The 18,467-nt window shown below is 39.0% G+C and overlaps 1 protein-coding gene across 2 annotated transcripts; it reads right to left on the bottom strand.

Moving 5' to 3' along the window:
• Window positions 1-2,174: 2,174 nt before the first annotated feature.
• Window positions 2,175-15,506, bottom strand: trim25 (tripartite motif containing 25). 2 transcript variants are annotated; one of them, XM_023279936.3, is made up of 11 exons: window positions 15,393-15,506; window positions 14,528-15,134; window positions 12,276-12,371; window positions 10,749-10,982; window positions 9,463-9,631; window positions 9,340-9,366; window positions 8,635-8,697; window positions 8,449-8,541; window positions 7,295-7,432; window positions 6,550-6,609; window positions 2,175-5,939 (listed from the first exon to the last, which is right to left on the bottom strand). In XM_023279936.3, exons 2-11 carry the CDS (start codon window positions 15,128-15,130, stop codon window positions 5,407-5,409), a joined length of 2,016 nt encoding a protein of 671 aa, XP_023135704.2. In that variant the 5' UTR covers window positions 15,131-15,134; window positions 15,393-15,506; the 3' UTR covers window positions 2,175-5,406. The 2 variants fall into 2 exon arrangements, with proteins under 2 accessions (XP_023135704.2, XP_023135705.2); XM_023279937.3 differs by lacking the exon at window positions 9,340-9,366.
• Window positions 15,507-18,467: the final 2,961 nt, after the last annotated feature.

The raw sequence follows: 18,467 nt of genomic DNA, 5'->3' as shown, positions 1-18,467 counted from the left end.
TCCTTATAAAAAATTATAGTTGCTGTCCTTTTTAAATCAGAAATACTTACATTAATGCAGATTTTAAATTACAATATTTATTATAATTTTTTTTAAAACAAAAATGTCTTCGGTGTAAATGAACTTTGACCTTGTCCGAGTCAGAGTTCACTGCGCATGTCAAACCACCACGTCACGCTGCTGCAGCATCCGGAAGCAGACACTTTGGGAAGTTAGATGTGGTTTTTACTCCCAAAACATGACAGAGAAGTGAAAGAGAAAACACTATTTTCACGATGTCTGGGAGTAAGAGTTCTTTTTCACGACAGTGAAAGATAATGTGTCCTATTTGCGGGGCGACTATTGCGTCGGCAAAGCGGCACAATGTGGAGAGACGCTACTTTAGCCGCTACAAAGCTTCCATGCTAACTAGCCACCTGGTAGCACACGGACTGTATGCGCACTACGGACAGAAAAAACCTGTACCATTAGAAAGGCTTGTTTTACTGACGACAGACGGGGCTCCTCCATGACGGGTCGGCATGCAGGCTTCATTGTACGATGCAGAGGGGATCCAGACTTCCCAACATTCCTACATTACCACTGCATCATTCACCAGCAACACATATGTATGTACACAAGTGGCCGGATTTGATCATGTGATGACTCGTGTTGTGAAGATCATAAATGGCTCCAAAGCCAAACAACCAGGACATTGAAGGTGCTGCTGGAGGAGCTGTCAGCTGAACATTGTGATCTGTTACTACACACAGAAACCCCATGGATCAGCAGGGGACCAGTTTTGCAGCGTTTTTTGTCACTGTTGGCCGAAATCAAAGAGTTGATGCAATCCAAAGGGGAAGACACCTTGCTGCTTGAGGACACTGAGTGGATTCTTGACCTTGCATTTTTAACGGACATCACTGGGAAACTGAACCATCTGAACTGTGAGCTGCAAGGTAAAGGTAAGACATGATAAGCTCTGCAATGCCAGGCTTCCCACTAACACACATTTACAGACAGAGAAAGAGGTAACATGTTGTCATTCAAAACACCGTGCCATTACACAAAAATGTGAAAAATAATTTGTTGAAAACATGTAATGATTTGTTGTTATGATCTGTTAAAAATGTTGCAATGCTGGTGAAAAATGCTGGTGATTAGTACTAATGTGATAGGATTCATTTCAAAATGTGAAAGAGTTGATTTTTTTTCTTACATAACTGATAATTTGTACAAACATGGGACAGAGTTCATGAATTGTTCAAAAATGTTACAAAGGTAGTGGTTTGCACAAATGAAGCATGATTTGATGACAGTTAATGATTTCCTAAAAATGTTAGAAGTGATAATTTGCACAGAAATGTAACTGGTGTGATTTTGAACAAAATGCTGCAAATATGCTGATTCATACAAAACTGCCAAGAAGAAGATATTTACAAAAGTTTCAGAGATGGGATACCTCTGACTTTTAAATATTGGAACAGATTTCCATATATATGTGTGTTGTGTGTGTGTGTGTTTCCTACCGTCATTGTTGTGGAAATCATTGTTAATAATTACTGTAAGGAATAATTAACATAAATGTGATCAGACAGTCTTTTTACATATTATTTTCATTATTGTTATTATTGTTTAAAGATGATGGCGCAAGTTTGCTATTAAGGAAGTTTATATCAAACAAGGTGCCCTTCATACTACTCAGTACCCTTGAAGTTGCTCTCAGGTTCAAAAAGGTTGGTGACCCCTGATCTACAGCAATCGAGGTTTATACTGATGTTATCATTTATACATAGTCTGACTCACCAGATGTAGACTTGGAGTATAAAACTGTCATGCAGCTTTCTCCTCTTCTTCAGCTGTTTACATGTAACTGTTTCTAATCTGTGCATTCCAAGCAATAACAACTTCTAGGCAGCAACATACCACATTGAAAATTTTAACGTTTGTTGAAAGTTTGGATCATGCAATAAGGCAGTTCTGCTTTTTTTTGGGTAAATGATCAATTTTAATGACAGTTCTTGTAGCAGAATTATACTGAGGTGCAGTCAGACCATGCTATAAAGCGCTGTAAAATGGTCTAACTATTCCAGACTAGTCTGTAGGTGAGACAGCAACGTTTGTTTGATGACATTTATTCTATCTGTTCCTTTACATCATTTTTGGCTTATTAAAAAAAAGAAAAGACAAGTGTCTGAGGCAGAAAAGCTTTTATTATGGGGTTAATTTCTAATACAAACAGCAGTGATTAAACTAATACAACAATAATACAGGACATTAAGTACTAACCAGAACTTTTCATTTACCCATTTTCTAGACAGTTAAATATTGAAGCATTGCATATAGGTTGGTTTGATATTAACTTCTGACAATATACAGTTTGAGGAAAAGTCAATGCATTGAATATTATTTCAGGCAAAAAAACAAGGAACTACAATTCAGGTGAAACTACAACGGAGCCAACGAACATGAATTTTCCTGAATTCTGCTGCAAATATGTGATTAAGACTCAGTAATGAGAAAAAACAGGAATCACTGTGGTACATAAAAGATGTGAATAGTTTCAAAAAGTTTCCTGTCCCACCCCAAAAGTCCCCTTTGTGATGATATGCAATGACACAGGAGATTTCACCAAATAGGTCCAGACCAGGTACAGCAGTATCGCCATAAAACCCAATAATGAAGCTCCGTACCTGAACTGCTTTGGTAGAAACACATTGCAGAGATGTATGTACTGCAGAACCTTCCCTTGCATATCACTGAGGTCACTCTGGAACAGTGAACCTCTTTAAAACAGTGAAGTTAGCAGAACCCGACTGATGCTGGATGTTTGTTGCCAGTATCAATTTTCGGGAGTAACAAATTCTGATATCGATATATCAGCTAAGATTGTCTATAAATATGTTAGACTTGCGCTGAAAAGGGAAAATGATTGGGTCATTGCTATTAACCTTCCAGCAATGAATCACACAAACTAGTCAACAGCAAAGCCACACTCCGCACCTTACTCTGCTGCATGTGCTGCAGACAGTGCTGACTGGAGTCATGGCTGCTCTAATGGACAAACTATACCATGACTCCGTTTTCAAATTACTCCAAATATCTTTTTTTTGGATTATATTCCATAGAAGACAGTTTTCACCTCTGACAACATATATGTCAATACAGACCAATATCTGTATCGGCCGCCAGGTATATCGGTCAGGCTCTAGAAGTTAGTGCGTAGTCTAACTTTGTCAAAAAGAACAAACAGAACCATGACAAAACAGCTAACTTCACAACTGTCTTTTAGACACCTGTACAGTTTGTATTTTCCCAACTTTACTGCAAAATCTGTGTACTTTAAATCTTCTGCAACCACTTAATAGCTGACGTATGGCTGCAGCACCACACTGGAGCTACACCGGTGATTCAGCAACACATTTTACAGGTAAATTCCTACCGCACAACAAATAATTATACATCTCACGACCTTCCTTCCACCCTGTGAAAAGCCAGCAGAACTCAGTGATGGCTTGTTGGTTCAACCTGCCTACTATAGATAAGACCGTACCGAGTTTTATCTCTAGGAAGCATACAATGCAAGCACAAGACCCTAGGTTTAAATCTATCCAAGGAGCATTGCTGCATGTTGTTTCCTCTCTATATTCTGACTCCACAACTGTAAAACCTGAGTCTGTATGACTTCTGGTCCCATCAAACAAACCAGTCATAGAACTGAAGGAGTGAGCAAACAATACATTCAATAATCGCAGAAAAACTTCCACATGAACATGAGTTCCATCACAGCGATATCACAGAAACAAACGTAATTCTGGCCAACTACTATACATGACACGTACTTCTAAAAGCACAATTTATTTCTTTGATAAAGAACCTCCTCCAGACAGAAGAAACTTCCAGGATCAGCAAACGGACTGAAATCTACACTTTATATGCAGAAATCAAAAATCCTTCTTCAGTTTGCAGTCCAGGCAGGTTTTTAAATTTTGAATCTACTGCTGAAGGATTTTAAGTTTCCCATCTTCAAATAGTGATTTTCACTGTATCACCCAGTGCAACACTCCTTTGACAGAACTTGCCACGCTGCAGTGATAAATTCACTTCTTCATCTAAATGCATTCATTACCATGTGATGATAAATAATCTGCACAGGTAAAACAGAACACCCTGCTGCACACATATGTAATTAGTGAACAGTGTTAAGGGAGGAAATGAATCAAATCTCAACGATTGAAACCCAGCCACTGTTGCAAGCTACTTTCTGTAAATGTACTGCATCTCCACACCAAAACACACAATTTTCTGGTTTATTCCTTCAGCAAACAAGTGTTAAAAACTGACTTTGTCTTAAAATGCTCATCATAAAGCGACCGGAACACGTAAGTGCATCACAATCACTTATTAAACACAAGTTATAGTGTTTTTGCTGCATTTTCTGCAGTGCTGCCAACAAGAGCTAATGACTAAAGCTATGATACGGCATTAACTCCTCACATCTGTTCCTGCTGTGACACCTCAATCTGGAAAATTCTCAGACTGGACTGCTTGGTTCTCTTGGTTTGACTGAGATCTAACAGAAAGGGATTAAAGAGTTTGCAAGAAGCTTTAGTAGTGGGGATAATGATTGTTGTACCTGCCAGCAGCGTGAAAATGCTGGAAATGTACAGGAAACACTGGTTTTCCTCATTTACAAGTGATAACAATAAAACAGTTAGCTGCAGGGTTCTAGCCAATATAGCTTTTCATCTTTCCTGTTCCAAACATTAAACACTAGTTTATAATAGCTGTAATGTGGATAGGTCCAACTAATTTTGCTGCTAGATACAAAAAACTTGCATGGGTCTTATTTTCCATGACGAACCTACAGGAGAAGTCTGTCTGATAAGACTCAATTTCGATTTAAAGCTTCCTGGTTACACAGAGTTTCATGTTTTTTAAAAATTTGTTCACAAAATGCAGAGTTTGCTGGCATGCAGATTCCACCTGTCCTCAGCAAAATGAGTGACGAACAAGGAGAAATTCTGAAAAGGAATATTTCAGTTGTATGGAAATAGTTTGGTTACAGAAAGGAAAAAACAGCCCACGACACAAGGCAACACAACTGATTAGCCCGACTATTTAAATCAGCACCACAAAGCTCCGTATGATGAATGCAAAGCCAGATCTGAATGCTATGCAAAGCAAAAAACTAATGTCAGTGTACACCGTTCTTTTTTTCTGACATTTTTTTTTAATAACTGTATATTTTCAGTGTAGATTCACTCTCCTGCAAAATCCCTCCAATCACTCTAAAATGATGAACAAGCTAAATATTTCAGTATTTTCCAATATTGCGCAGCCTTACTTTATAACTAGCTTAATTTTCTTTCACATTGTTAGCGTTAGCAATGACAACAAAAGCCTGACTGTGTGTTTGTGTGCTGCTCATCCCTGCAGCTTGCACAAAGTGATGGAAGAGCCACTTGAGAAAATCCAGAAAGCTGGATAGACAGCTTCAGCGAAGGGAAACACAAAGGTATGGAAGGGATACGCCCGGTCAGCCACGTTATAGAAAGTGGCCAAACCATTCTCGCAATCCAACAGCACGCCGATGCGCTTCGGATTGGGATTGGCCAGCACGGTCTCGCTGCTGTTGTGCCAGGCTGACAGCTTGACGTTGAACCACTCGACGCACCAGGACTGGTTGTTGCGGCCCAGTCTGCTGGTGGGGCCTTTGCGGTCGATGGTGCCGTAGGCCAGGCCGATGCCGATGAAGTTGTTGCTGCTCAGTCGGACCTCCCAGTAGTGCCGTCCGCGAGAGAAGCCCTTAGAGGCGAGAACCTGGGAGCAGACGGTGAAGCGCTCGGGGCAGTCGGGGTAGTTTGTGTGGTTGTCGGACACGGCGGCCTTAGTGAAGCCGTCACTCAGCGCGATGCGTTTATGGGCCGTCCTCGGATCCAGAGTGAGCACTGTGCCATCTGCAAGGAGAGAACACAGATGAAAGCTTTAAAAAATGTGAAAAGACAACTGTGGGCGGCATCAGGAAGTGAGAAAAATGGGTTAGTGAAGTATGTCAAGTCTAAAGTCAGTTTCCACAGCTAGATCACCACGGTAACTAATGCTGGACAGCTAGATCACCATGGTAACTGATGCTGGACAGCCGGATCACCATGGTAACTGATGCTGGACAGCCGGATCACCATGGTAACTGATGCTGGACAGCCGGATCACCATGGTAACTGATGCTGGACAGCCGGATCACCATGGTAACTGATGCTGGACAGCTGGATCACCATGGTAACTGATGTTGGACAGCTAGATCACCACGGTAACTGATGCTGGACAGCTAGATCACCATGGTAACTGATGCTGGACAGCCGGATCACCATGGTAACTGATGCTGGACAGCTGGATCACCAGCTTGCTGCCAGACTTTTCTTTTTCTGACAGGACTTATTTTTTACAGTGTATGCTGAAATGTATTTAGTTTTTACTGACTAATACGACTAACATCTGATTAAAACCAAAACACATTTCCATCAAAGATTGAAACTAAATCAAAACCAGATGCCAAAAAGCTGCACTTACGTTTCAGAAGGTCATTTCTTTTCATAGCAGCACTTACATCGGGGGGAATGTCCACAGTTTCTATAACAGAAGAAGATGAAACAGTTATTTGTAATCTGATGAAAACATAAATGAAAGTTTTTTAAAAAGTCCATTGATTCTGCATATCAGAGTCTGTTTATAGCTGCTATGGACTGTGGATGTTTTTTCATTGCAGGAACTCGTTGCAGATCTTTTCTTTCTGAAAAACAGCCCTAGAAGAGGTTCTACAGCGGCTGTTCTTGCACAGGCTTTATGCTGTCCTAAACCAGTTAAGTGTGGTTGAAAAAAATCTCATTTAGCCAAATCTGCATCCAAACAAATGTGAAATCTGACCACAATCTCCCCATCTGTTCTAGAGTAATTGGATGAATAATGGCCGGAAAAGTAGAGTTGATCTTTTAGATATATAATGCCTTTTTTAATGAGATAACTGTGTAAAATTTGGTCAAAATTAGCATACAAATTCGTCAGAGGTTGTCTCCATGTGCCCCAAGACAATGCGAAAAAGTAGCTTCTGGACATAACTCTGGTTCTATGCAGGAAATATGACAATATTATGTTTGCCTGTATGGGGAATATTTACAGTGAATTCAAGTTCCAGCAATGAAAAATGTGTTGCTTATACTGCTCCAGAGGGATGAAATAAATGTTGTTACTAAATAAGCAGTGAAAGTTGGGTCTTTAAAAATGATAAAACTCTGTGTAAGTGGTATCTGGCATCTACCTGGGTTCTCTTTGGCGTCAGCTGCAGGATTTCGGCCTCTGGATGTATCTTTCTCATCAATGTTCAACAGGTTTTCCATTGAACGGGCCTGAATCTTATTTCCTGTCTTGTCGTCGTTGGACTGGGGCTTTTTGGTTTCTGAAGAGCCAATAAAATACTGTCACATTTTTACTCACTGTGGGCTCAATTTTCACTGCAATATAAAGTCCTGCACCTCTATGGTAACAGCACAACCTTGAAGACGGAGAGAGAAATGTCTTCTGTAGTGTATGACATAGAACGTAATAAATCATCAAAAAAGAAAATATAATTTCTCTGAATATTTATTAATAAAAAAAAACAACAACCCTGAAATCACCAAACACATAACTATCAAAGTGTCTACAGGCGTTACCAGTACTGGTATACTATAGATATTTTAATATTCACATTCATAACTTGTTTCCATGCTTGTCTCCTATCTGCTCTGTGTATACATTGCATGCAGTTCAATCCATTTCAGCCAAAAAACAAAAACTTCCTGAATTTTTGCCATGTGATTGTTGGTCACAGCTGAGTCAGCAATGGCTTCACAGTTGCCTTGAGCAAAACGTTTTGGTCAATTTCTAATTGAGAAAATAAAGTGATTTTGATTAAATATCACCATTTGAATCTGAGACTTGGCTAATTTTCCAAACCGAATCAGAAGTACACATGGTAAGTTCAAGGACAGTCAGAAAGTTCAAAATCTGACATCTTGCCCTGTTTTAACAGTTTCTGGCTCTGATAAATGGTGTCATTTTGGTATTTATATGCTTTAAAAAAGACACAACAATGAAATTTTAAGTTATAAAAAAACAGGTATCAGTGTGACTCCATCAGTTTCGACTGCTGGGACAAACAACCCAACAACTGTCTTTACATTTTGATTCAATTGTTGCTGAACTCTGATTGATGAATGGAAGAAAATGACATCATCTCTGTCTATACAGGCCACGCCCACAAGAGCAAAACTGAAATATATTCTGGCAGAAATGCGTGTTGTTGTCCCCACTGCTGATACTTGGTAGCTGATTGAAAACATTTAGTAGGATTCAGGCTCTCCGATTTTTCGCAGTGCAGTGAAATTGGTTAGTTTCAGTACTATAGTAAACTAAAAAGTCACATTTTCTTACTTTGTGGTTTCTTCTTCTGGCCTGTTTTGGATTGAGGACCTGGACTGTGGGACCTTGGGGGTGGTCTGTTAGGTTCCAGATGCCACTGAGGCTCTGAAAAAGCAACAGGTGAAATATATTTACATTCATAAAATATTTAGAAAAATTAGATTTACATTATAAAACATGCTGGACAGATGAACATACCATATGTCTGGTACATTCCAGGGCTTGGAGGTTTGAATCCTAAGGGAAAAACTGGTCTTTCACCTGAGAACAGGCAACACCGTGTTAATGTCTTTGTACCTGAAAGTCTTTCGGTCTCAAATCTGTTAAATAATTTCTGCTCAGCCACCTTTGATTTGCCTGAAGTTTTTATTCTATGAAGTACGGTTATTTTTAAAGATGTTTGTGAAATTTTAGATTTCATTTTCAAATTAATTACTTTCCAAGATGTTTTGATGAAATTCAGCGAAAATAACTTCTTTTTCCCCATTTGTATTTCATTATAAAAAAAAAAAGTGTTTTGTTTTGAAATATCGTGACACAGATACATATGGCTCAGAAAATATCACTAGTTGACTTCTGCATTATTATTTTATTGTGGAGCTTTTCGTGACAGATCTGATTTATTTTTTTGGAAAGTATTTGATATATTAAGCTCAAATTTCACAGATACCATTTTAAATATCTGTAACTTATTACAACAAGGTTTCAAGCAAATCAGAGACAGAATGATCCCCCAGTTAATGTAAACAGTTACTCTAATTAGTTTATTTAATATTAGTAGTTTAAAAAGTTAGTAAAACTTTAGTAAGAAGTTTTTTAATTAGCACTAAACTGCAGAAGAATCCCAAACAAAAGGTCTGATTGGGTTTCAGTTTCCATCAATCCCCACATGAAACAACTCACCAGGTGCACATGTATCTGTGATAATTTCTGCAACAAAATTGGACAGAGTTGGCTTTGCTGTTCTTTCTCAGAGCGTCTTCAACCGTAAAAACCTCCTGTTCAAAGAGGCACTTGTATATTCACCTGGTTTAGGTAGCGGTAGTCTGTTTTCGACAGGCTGTTTGAGGATCTCCGTCAGATGGTCCTTCAGGGCAGCAGCGAAAACCTGAGATGCTAACACCTTCTTAGAGTCCAGGTTGATTCGAGGGCTGTAAGGTTCGAACTTCACCGCTTCGGGAAGGTTAAATGAAGCCTGTGAAAAGAGGAACACCATGTTTTTCTAAATGCTCTGCTATTTTACATCCCAAATAGACTTGTACAAGAGCCTTATTATTGTTTTTTTTAGTTTCTTACTCAGTTCAGCTAAAAAAGTCCCAGAATTTTTGATTGTAGATCACAGCCAAGTAACTAATGGTTTCACAATCACCCTGGGGGTTGCAGAATTTTTTACATTTTGTTTTACAGAATCTGATTACAGCCAACAGTGTATTTTTTTGGACATACAATTAATTGAGACACGTGAAATAAATGCATTTTGATAAAATATCACAGGTGTAAATGTGACATAAGAATACTTTGGTATAATATTTCTAATAATAAAACCTGAATATAATATCAATTACAGCAATATAACTTCTCCACCTGAAGTTACGACTTGTTTGAAGCGAACTAAACTGGTAGCACAGATCATATTTATTCATGTACACAGTCAAGGATAGGTAAATTAAGGCCATGTGTTACACGCTGTGATATGGTTATCTTATGTTTTGGTGGAGGCCGATGTAGGGTCCTGCCCAGTAATACCTGGTCCAGACCTGCAGAACTCACTGGGTTTTACTTGTTTGCTTTCTTTCTAGGTTTCGAGTGGGGGGGTTCCTTTATCATTGTTTTTTATTTATGTGTGTACATTTATTTATTTTGGTGTGTTAACACTAAAATGATCCCATGTAAACATTGACTAATAGACTGAAGTGGTTAAATTCTATATAATACTTTTTTCTCCTTAGAAATAAGTACTTTAAAAAACGGTCAACTATCAGTATTGACTGAAATAGAACATTCTGTGATGATAGCCCTTCCAGCTATTTTCACCTGCCCTACATTAGATCTACCTTTCCCCTGAAACATTAGAGAAATTCAGACTGAACAGAACCAATGATTGACTAATTCTGCGTAAATGTGATGTTAGTTTTGGCTGAATGTTCTAAAGTGTGGATTTTGTCCTCCATCTCTTCAGGAAGGGATCTCTTCACAGATTCAAACCATTTCCAGATACTTAAAACAGGTGCATTACTACTACTGCTACTATTGTTCCAGAGTGACGCTACCATTGCTAATGCAGATGTGTGGACTAATCACAGCAGTCTTACCTGCAGGAAGGCCAGGCTTCTGGACTGACTCAGCAGACCGTGGATGTCGTCTTTAGCCTTGTTCATGTTGTAGACATTCTCGGTGAACTTCTTCATGAGACCCCTGAGTTTGGTTTGACCGCTCTCCACCTCTCGGTCCACAGCGTTCAGAGCATCACGCTCGTCTCGGGCCAACATGTCTCGGATCTGCTGGTACTCGGCCGCCACAGACTGCTTCCTCTTGACCGCCGAGTCCTGGGGAGGGCCATGACACCATCCAAAGGTCATTAATTGAACAGTAAACAGGACATGGAGCCTGAACAATCTAATCTAACAATCTAATTTTCTAAAATGCTTTAGATCATTGTAACAAGTGTTCCAATTTTTAATTAATCTGTATCAGAAGCTCAACTGAAGCTCAATCCTTTACGTCTGCTGTCACACAGACAATTTTATTAATTTGCTTTCCCAATAAATGAAAAATTATCAATGTATAATTGTAATTATCAATGATTAATTTATAATAGAAAATAGGGCACACTGGGTATGTGCCACTGGGATACAGAAACACTCTTCTAGCTGATCCCTGTCGAAGATTGTTAGGCTTCACATAAAGTCTTGGCATGGTGCCCCTTTACTAGCTTAACCCATACAATGCTCTTTGTTTTGCTGATTTTTTTTTAACAGAACAGCAGAAAAATATTAATAATTAGGGCTGCATGATATATTGTTTCAGTAGCGACATTGCAGTGGGAAGTAAGATAAATTTACTTAAACACATCACGCAATGTTTTTTTGCTGCTTCATACAAAAAGAGGTTCTCATTTTTCACGACTGATCTAAAACAGACCAACCAGAATTCACTCCGATTTCTAGGCTGAAAGGTTTTTCTGACTTTATTTACAAGACACCAAGTTTGTTCAACATCCAGGCTCTACATGTCCACAGCAGAATTAGTGAGAAACAGGAGAGAAACACTGAAAAGGAAGACTTAATTCAAAAAAACAAACACAATAATTGGATATTAATTAAGACTTCGGCTTCCCACAATTGAATGAGCATGATATTGACACTTAAAATGGAATATTCATAGAACACAGTGCATGCCAATAAACTCAACTGGTTCCAGCTTTGGATAAATCTGACATTAGAACACTTTATTTTACTCTTTTATGAATATTTTTAGTGAAACACCTGCCTGAGCTGCAGTAACTGAGTGGAGACTACAAGCTTCTCTGTGCACCGCCAACTAGCTAGCTTCTGCTGTCGTTTGCATGTGAGGTGTTTGTGGAACGCTGAAAAAATGCACTGTCTATTGATAAGCAGATGTGTTTTGGGTGCAGTTTGATTTAGACTTTGTCACTTGAAAATATAGTGAATAAAGGTGAAGTCTGGTTTTGCTGCAAGGTTTTGAACATTAGTAAGAATGTAGCACAACACTGAACAAAAGCAGTGAGTTTATGTAAATGTGAAAGTGCAATAAATCTATGAAAAACTAATAATCATTTTTGCCCTTTGCGTGGATAACAGTGAAACTCTGAGTTTTACCTTCAGCTTGCTCTGCGTGTCGGTCATTTGAGTTATTACAGTCTCGTTCTTCGTGATCTTCCCATCCAGTAAACTCAACTTGCTTCGGAGGTCGGACTGCAAATGGAGAAACGTGATACATTCAGTTAACTCAGACAGACTCTCATACAGATCAGCAATGATATTTTAATACAGCTGAATTCCCAACAGAGCTGCTCTCAGAGATTTTTCTGTTTCTGTTGTTGGACAGTAGAGCAAGGATGAAACACAGCTCATTAAGATGACATATTCAGCTGTGATGTGAATTCTAGAGATATTTCCATGTAAAACGATCCTCAGAAATAAAGTTAGAGGGTGATAGAAAGTCTCATATTAGTCTATGTTGGCTGCTGTGAGGTCATCTATTGACCTTCATGCTGTCAATCACAGACACAGGGAGAGTCTTCTTCCTGAAAGGGGTGGGAACAATGGTAGCTCGGCTTCATTTAAAGCTACAGAAACTGAAGTATCTCTCTATCTCTCTATCTCTCTATCTATCTATCTATCTATCTATCTATCTATCTATCTATCTATCTATCTATCTATCTATCTATCTATCTATCTATCTATCTATCTATCTGTCTGGTCTCCAGGTGGCTGATTATTTGTGAAAATGATGAACCTGCAAACCATGAACAACATCCGCAGCACAAGATCCTGCAAACAAACATCACTAGACAGCATGAGCACCAGTTACACTCAGGAGAACACCTAGATTTTTGGGTAAAGTATTTTGTGTCAGGTGTGTTGCTGCCTTAAATAAAGCTTCACAGTCCTGAGACCTAACTTCCTTTGACCTACCTGTGTATTTACATTTGATGTTTCACAGTGTTATTGTGCTACATTCTGACATAATGCATGCAAATATTTGTCCACAGGCTAGAGATCAACCGATACCGATGCCAATTAGGGCCCATCAAGGAAGCCTGTCTCAAGGTAATCTGTATCTGCCTCCTAACTTGCTGCTAGCATAGCCTTAGCCACTGTAGCTAATTTCCTGGTTTGTGGCCTGTCCGATTATTGTGGCCAATAGCTGTCATTTTCCCGATTATCGTATTGTTTTTTTATTGGCTGATTATTGATAAATTAATGCTACTATTTCAAGTCTGATGCAGCCTCCTCTCTCTGTCGTCACTCTGTGATCTCAGAAATGTCTCTGAAGCAGAAACTGAACAAGAAACACAAGCCTTTGCCACAAACCTGGAAATTAGCTACTCTCACAGTGGCTAAAGCTATGGTAAGGGCTAGGAGTTAAGTTAGGAGGCAGATACAGATTACCCTGAAACGGAGGCTGGAAACAATAATTTATAACACTTTAAGATTTAAGCCTTCGTGGGTAATATAAGTGAAATTGTGAAATATTAAGAAAACAGAAGAACAGCAGACAGAACAGCAGGAGACAAACTGATCAATCTCAGTCGATCTCACATAAACAGAGGAGAGACTCTTAATTTAATCACTCTTATTTCTATTTGACATATTCAGTTATAGTCACCCTTATTAATGAAGAAGCCTAATTATGAATAACAGGTTCTCTGCTATCACATGCTGTTTTATTGCTCCACATATACAGCCTTTCTCGATTACCAATAACTGACATCATTATCTGCTCTAAAAAAATCTAGATTGGCTAATCCCTAATCCTCATACTATCATGGTGAAATTAACCATATTTGCAGTGTTTAAAAATTTAAGACACGTTCTGGGAACATATGACACTTTGATTAACCTGTTAAGAACTTTTCCAACATGGGACCTTTAATTTGAGTGAGGGGGCCCTTTAAAGCTAGAATAGTCATTTACCACTAACAATGTCTAGACTGGATTTCTGATTCATTTAATGCTATCTTCATTGAAAAAAAAATGCTTTTCTTTAAAAAAAAAAAAAAAAAAAAAAAAAAAGGACATTTTGAAGTGACCCAAAACTTTTGAATGGTAGTATGTTCATTTTTTTTGAAAAATAAAAGAATACATGGAATTATGTTAACATATTTTTTGCTGATTTAAATGCTGTTAAAGATGTGTAATTTAAAAGTAAAACGTTGTAGAAGAACGAATAAGTGTTATGTACAGTTGTGGTTCAGTTTTTTTCTGGCATTTTACTGGATGTTATCTGTAGTCTAACAAAACAGGGAAACGCTCTAAAAAGTATTTTTTTTAAAAAAACAAACAAACAAACAAAAAACTACTAGTTGAAACGTGTTAAAAACGTTGTTTTCTCGGTGCCCACTGACCTCCAGGAGGCTCCGCTGCTCCTCCGGGCTCCTGAAGGCACATCCTCTGTGGACTTGCTGCAGACAGAGGCTGCAGATCGGACGGCCGTGCTGGCTGCAGAACAGCTCCATCAGCTTGTGGTGATCGGGGCAGATGCGCTCCGACAGGTCGCCGACAGGCTCGCTCAGCTGGTGGACCCGGAAGATGGGATTCTCCCGGTGAGGCCGCAGGTGCTCCTCGCAGAAAGAGGCCATGCAGGTGAGGCAGGTCTGCGCCGCCTCCGCCTCCATACACGCGTCGCAGCGGACCTTCACCTCCTCCTTCTTCTTCTCCTCCTCGGCTCCGCTCGACTCTTCCTTCGGACCTCCGGCTCGGCTCCTGAACGTCTCCACCACGGTGCTGAGGACCGTGTTCTTCTTCAGCTCCGGTCTGGTGGCGAACAGGGTCCGACACTGAGGGCAGCTGTAGGAGTTCTTCCAGGTGGCCAGCAGACAGTCCTGGCAGAAGTTGTGTCCGCAGGGGATGGTGACCGGACAGTCGAAGGGGCTCAGACAGATGCTGCAGGTCAGCTCATCCTCCAGACTGAGCAGAGAGAACGGAGGATCCTCCACGGCCGCCATCATCACACTGCACGGACACAAACGAAACTTAAGTCAAGTGCGTGAAAACGAAAGTAAAGAGGTCGGTGTCGATCCGCTTCTACAGCGAAATGAATCCGTAAAATCGACGATAAACTTCAAAAACACTGATGTTTTGTGAAATCTGATCATGACGCGCGAAGACAAACTGTGTCCAAACACTGATTTCACAAACACACACACATTCAAAACAAATGAAGCAGAAAATTTCAGATGTTTAAATATCCAAACCGAGTCTAAACCGTACCTTTAGTCCTCTAGTGAGCAGTAATCGCAGGAGAGATCGGTCAGCTGGAAGGTACGGCGCTGCGCACTGACCACGTATCAACTCCGAAGTCCTCCTCGGTCCCTCCCACTCCGTGCGTGGGACTCACGTAGAACGTCGCAGCATGACGAGCTGTAATATCAGCCTGGTGCGGCTTGTTCCTTTTCCGCATCACTTTGCGTTATTTTATCTCAAATCACAGCTTCAGCCACCTCTGATTTGCTTGAAACTTAATAAGTAAATAAATAAATATGTACATTACCGTTGAAAAAGTTTGGGGTCACTTGGAAATGTCCTTATTTTTGAAAGAAAAACATTTTTTTAAAAAAAATGAAGATAACATTAAATCAATCAGAAATCCAGTCTAGACATTGTTAATGTGGTAAATGACTATTCAAGATGATTTTTAATGGAATATCTCCATAGGGGTACAGAGGAACATTTCCAGCAACCATCACTCCTGTGTTCTAATGCTACATTGTGTTAACTAATGGTGTTGAAAGGCTATTTGATGATTAGAAAAGCCTTGTGCAATTATGTTAGCACACAAATAAAAGTGTGAAACATGAAAAGTGTGAAACATGGAAAACGTGTAATTGCCCCGGTGACCCTAAAATTTGTTCAGCTGCATCTTTCCTGCTGAGCTGTTTAAAGGATCACTTTAACCTGATGGTGTGAATATGCAGGAAGTATGATAAAATAACCTCATATCAAAGAAAAGCACACAGAAATACTGATTTTATTCTAAACATGCATCAAATACTTGTGTAATGACTCCACATATGTGCTGCTTTTTAGCTAAATGTTGTTCCAAGCGGCTAATGTCTGTTTCCTTTCAGTCAGTTTCATTAAGGAGCTTTAATATGAACCTAAGGAACCTTTCTACCAGTTTCAACAGTGAAACAAATCCAGAAACAAACACATCTTTGTAATGAATGTGCAGCAGGTTGACTCAGTGACTCATTTAAAATCCAGATTATTGACACTTTTGTGTGTTAATATCCAGATTAGTGACACTTTTAGACATTAATATCCAAATTATTGGCACTTTTAGACATTAATATCCAGATTATTGGCACTTTTAGACATTAATATCCAGATTATTGACACTTTTAGTTGTTAATATCCAGATTATGGACATTTTTGTGTGTTAATATCCAGATTATTGACATTTTTGTCTGTTAATATCCAGATTATTGACACTTTTGTGCGTTAGTATCCAGATTAGTGACACTTATAGACATTAATATCCAGATTATTGGCACTTTTAGACATTAATATTCATATTATTGGCACTTTTGTGCATTAATATCAAGATTATTGACATTTTTGTGTGTTAATATACAGATTATTGACATTTAGTCGTTAATATCCAGATTATTGACATTTTTGTGCGCTAATATCCAGTGTTGACACTTTTAGTTATTAATGTCCAGATTATTGACACTTTTGTGCATCAATATCAAGATTATTGACATCTGTGAATTAATATCCAGATTATTGACACTTTTAGTCGTTAATATCCAGATTATTGACATCTTTGTGTGTTAACATCCAGATTATTGACACTTTTAGTTGTTAATATCCAGATTATTTACATTTCTGTGTGTTAATATCAAGATTTTTGACACTTTTGTGCGTTAGTATCCAGATTATTGACACTTTTAGTTGTTAAAATCCTGTTTCTGAAGCCACCTGCTTCTCTTTATACACAGTGTAGTTGTTGTGTTTGTCCAGCAGATGTCAGCATACCAGCAGCTATGAGGAGAGTTTGTTAAAGATGTGAAAATTACAGAGCAAACAGTGAGCTTTGGACTGAGGCAGGGCTGCAGAGAACAACATCACAGATATTCATGCCAGCTACAGTAGAAAAGTAGATAAAAGCAGTAAAACTCCTCCCTACATGTTGAACTCTTGTTCCAGATGTCTGTAACTGTATTCATGTGTGAAACTGAAGGAGGAAATAGTCCAGAATAATGTTGGTGTTTGTGTCTGAACTAAATCCAACCAGTTCAGCTGATCAGACGTCTGATAGTTTATTAGTGGATTTAATCCAAAGTGTCAGAAACTAGTAAATACGACATCATTTCCTGTTTCCTTGTTTCTGACTGTGACACGACGACACAAACTTAACTGCGTGTGGTCTTTGTTCTTTTCTGTTTTATTTAATTTAAAACCAACTTTTTTCTGGTTTCAAGATAAAAAAAAACCAATGACAGAAGCAACTCTATCTAATGTCTAATCTTGGATTTTGAAGATTCTGTGTTTCGTTTGTCATTTGGTATCAGGAATAGAACTGAGGACAGACAGGCAGCAGAAATGAAATGTAAAAATGTTCAAATCAAAGCTGAAAGAATAGAACCACGCTTTTATGACTTTCTGCAAACACGGGATCTGCAGCAGGACTCTGATCCAAAAAGCAGGTTTATAGTGAAAACTCTGACTTCGTTGCTCTGAGATGAAGGAAAGTCCAGTTACCATGGTAACAGATTCTGACTGTCTCTCTGACTCCTGCTGAGCCTGAAGGATCTGTCTGACTCAACATTTCTACCTGTCAATGAAACATTTCTATCAGAAGTTCATACTGACCAGTTTCTACATCCACAGTCACATTCATTTCTCATTTCTGGCTTTTGATCTTCAGACTCTTCACAGTCATCGTGTTTCAGAAAGTAGTTTTTCTAAAGGATGTAGATGTGGTTCATGTGAACATGAGGAAAAATCACAGCAACATGTTAACATTAAAGGTCAGATCAGACTTTATTGTTCTCATGTTTCAGCTCTGCTCGGGCTGTTTCCTCCACAGATGAATCATATGAATTCTGCAGCATCAAGGTAACATGATTGACTTTGACAGAGTTCAAACGGACACCTGGCCTTGTTCCTGCGCTTCCTCCTTGGTCTGTCACTCCCGACCAATCAGAATCTCCTACGAGATACCTTTAGTGGTACCAGGCATTGAAATGAACAAGAAATTGAAGAAAACAAGGGTGGTCTAATAATTTTTTCCATGACTGTAGTTATGAACTTGTCTCACTACTCAGTTTCTCTGCATCC

Source organism: Amphiprion ocellaris, chromosome 4 (genome assembly GCF_022539595.1).
Source record: "Amphiprion ocellaris isolate individual 3 ecotype Okinawa chromosome 4, ASM2253959v1, whole genome shotgun sequence".
Taxonomy (NCBI): Eukaryota; Metazoa; Chordata; class Actinopteri; family Pomacentridae; genus Amphiprion; species Amphiprion ocellaris.
The sequence above is the reverse complement of the archived record's forward strand: the minus strand, read 5'-3'. Positions and strand labels throughout refer to the sequence as shown.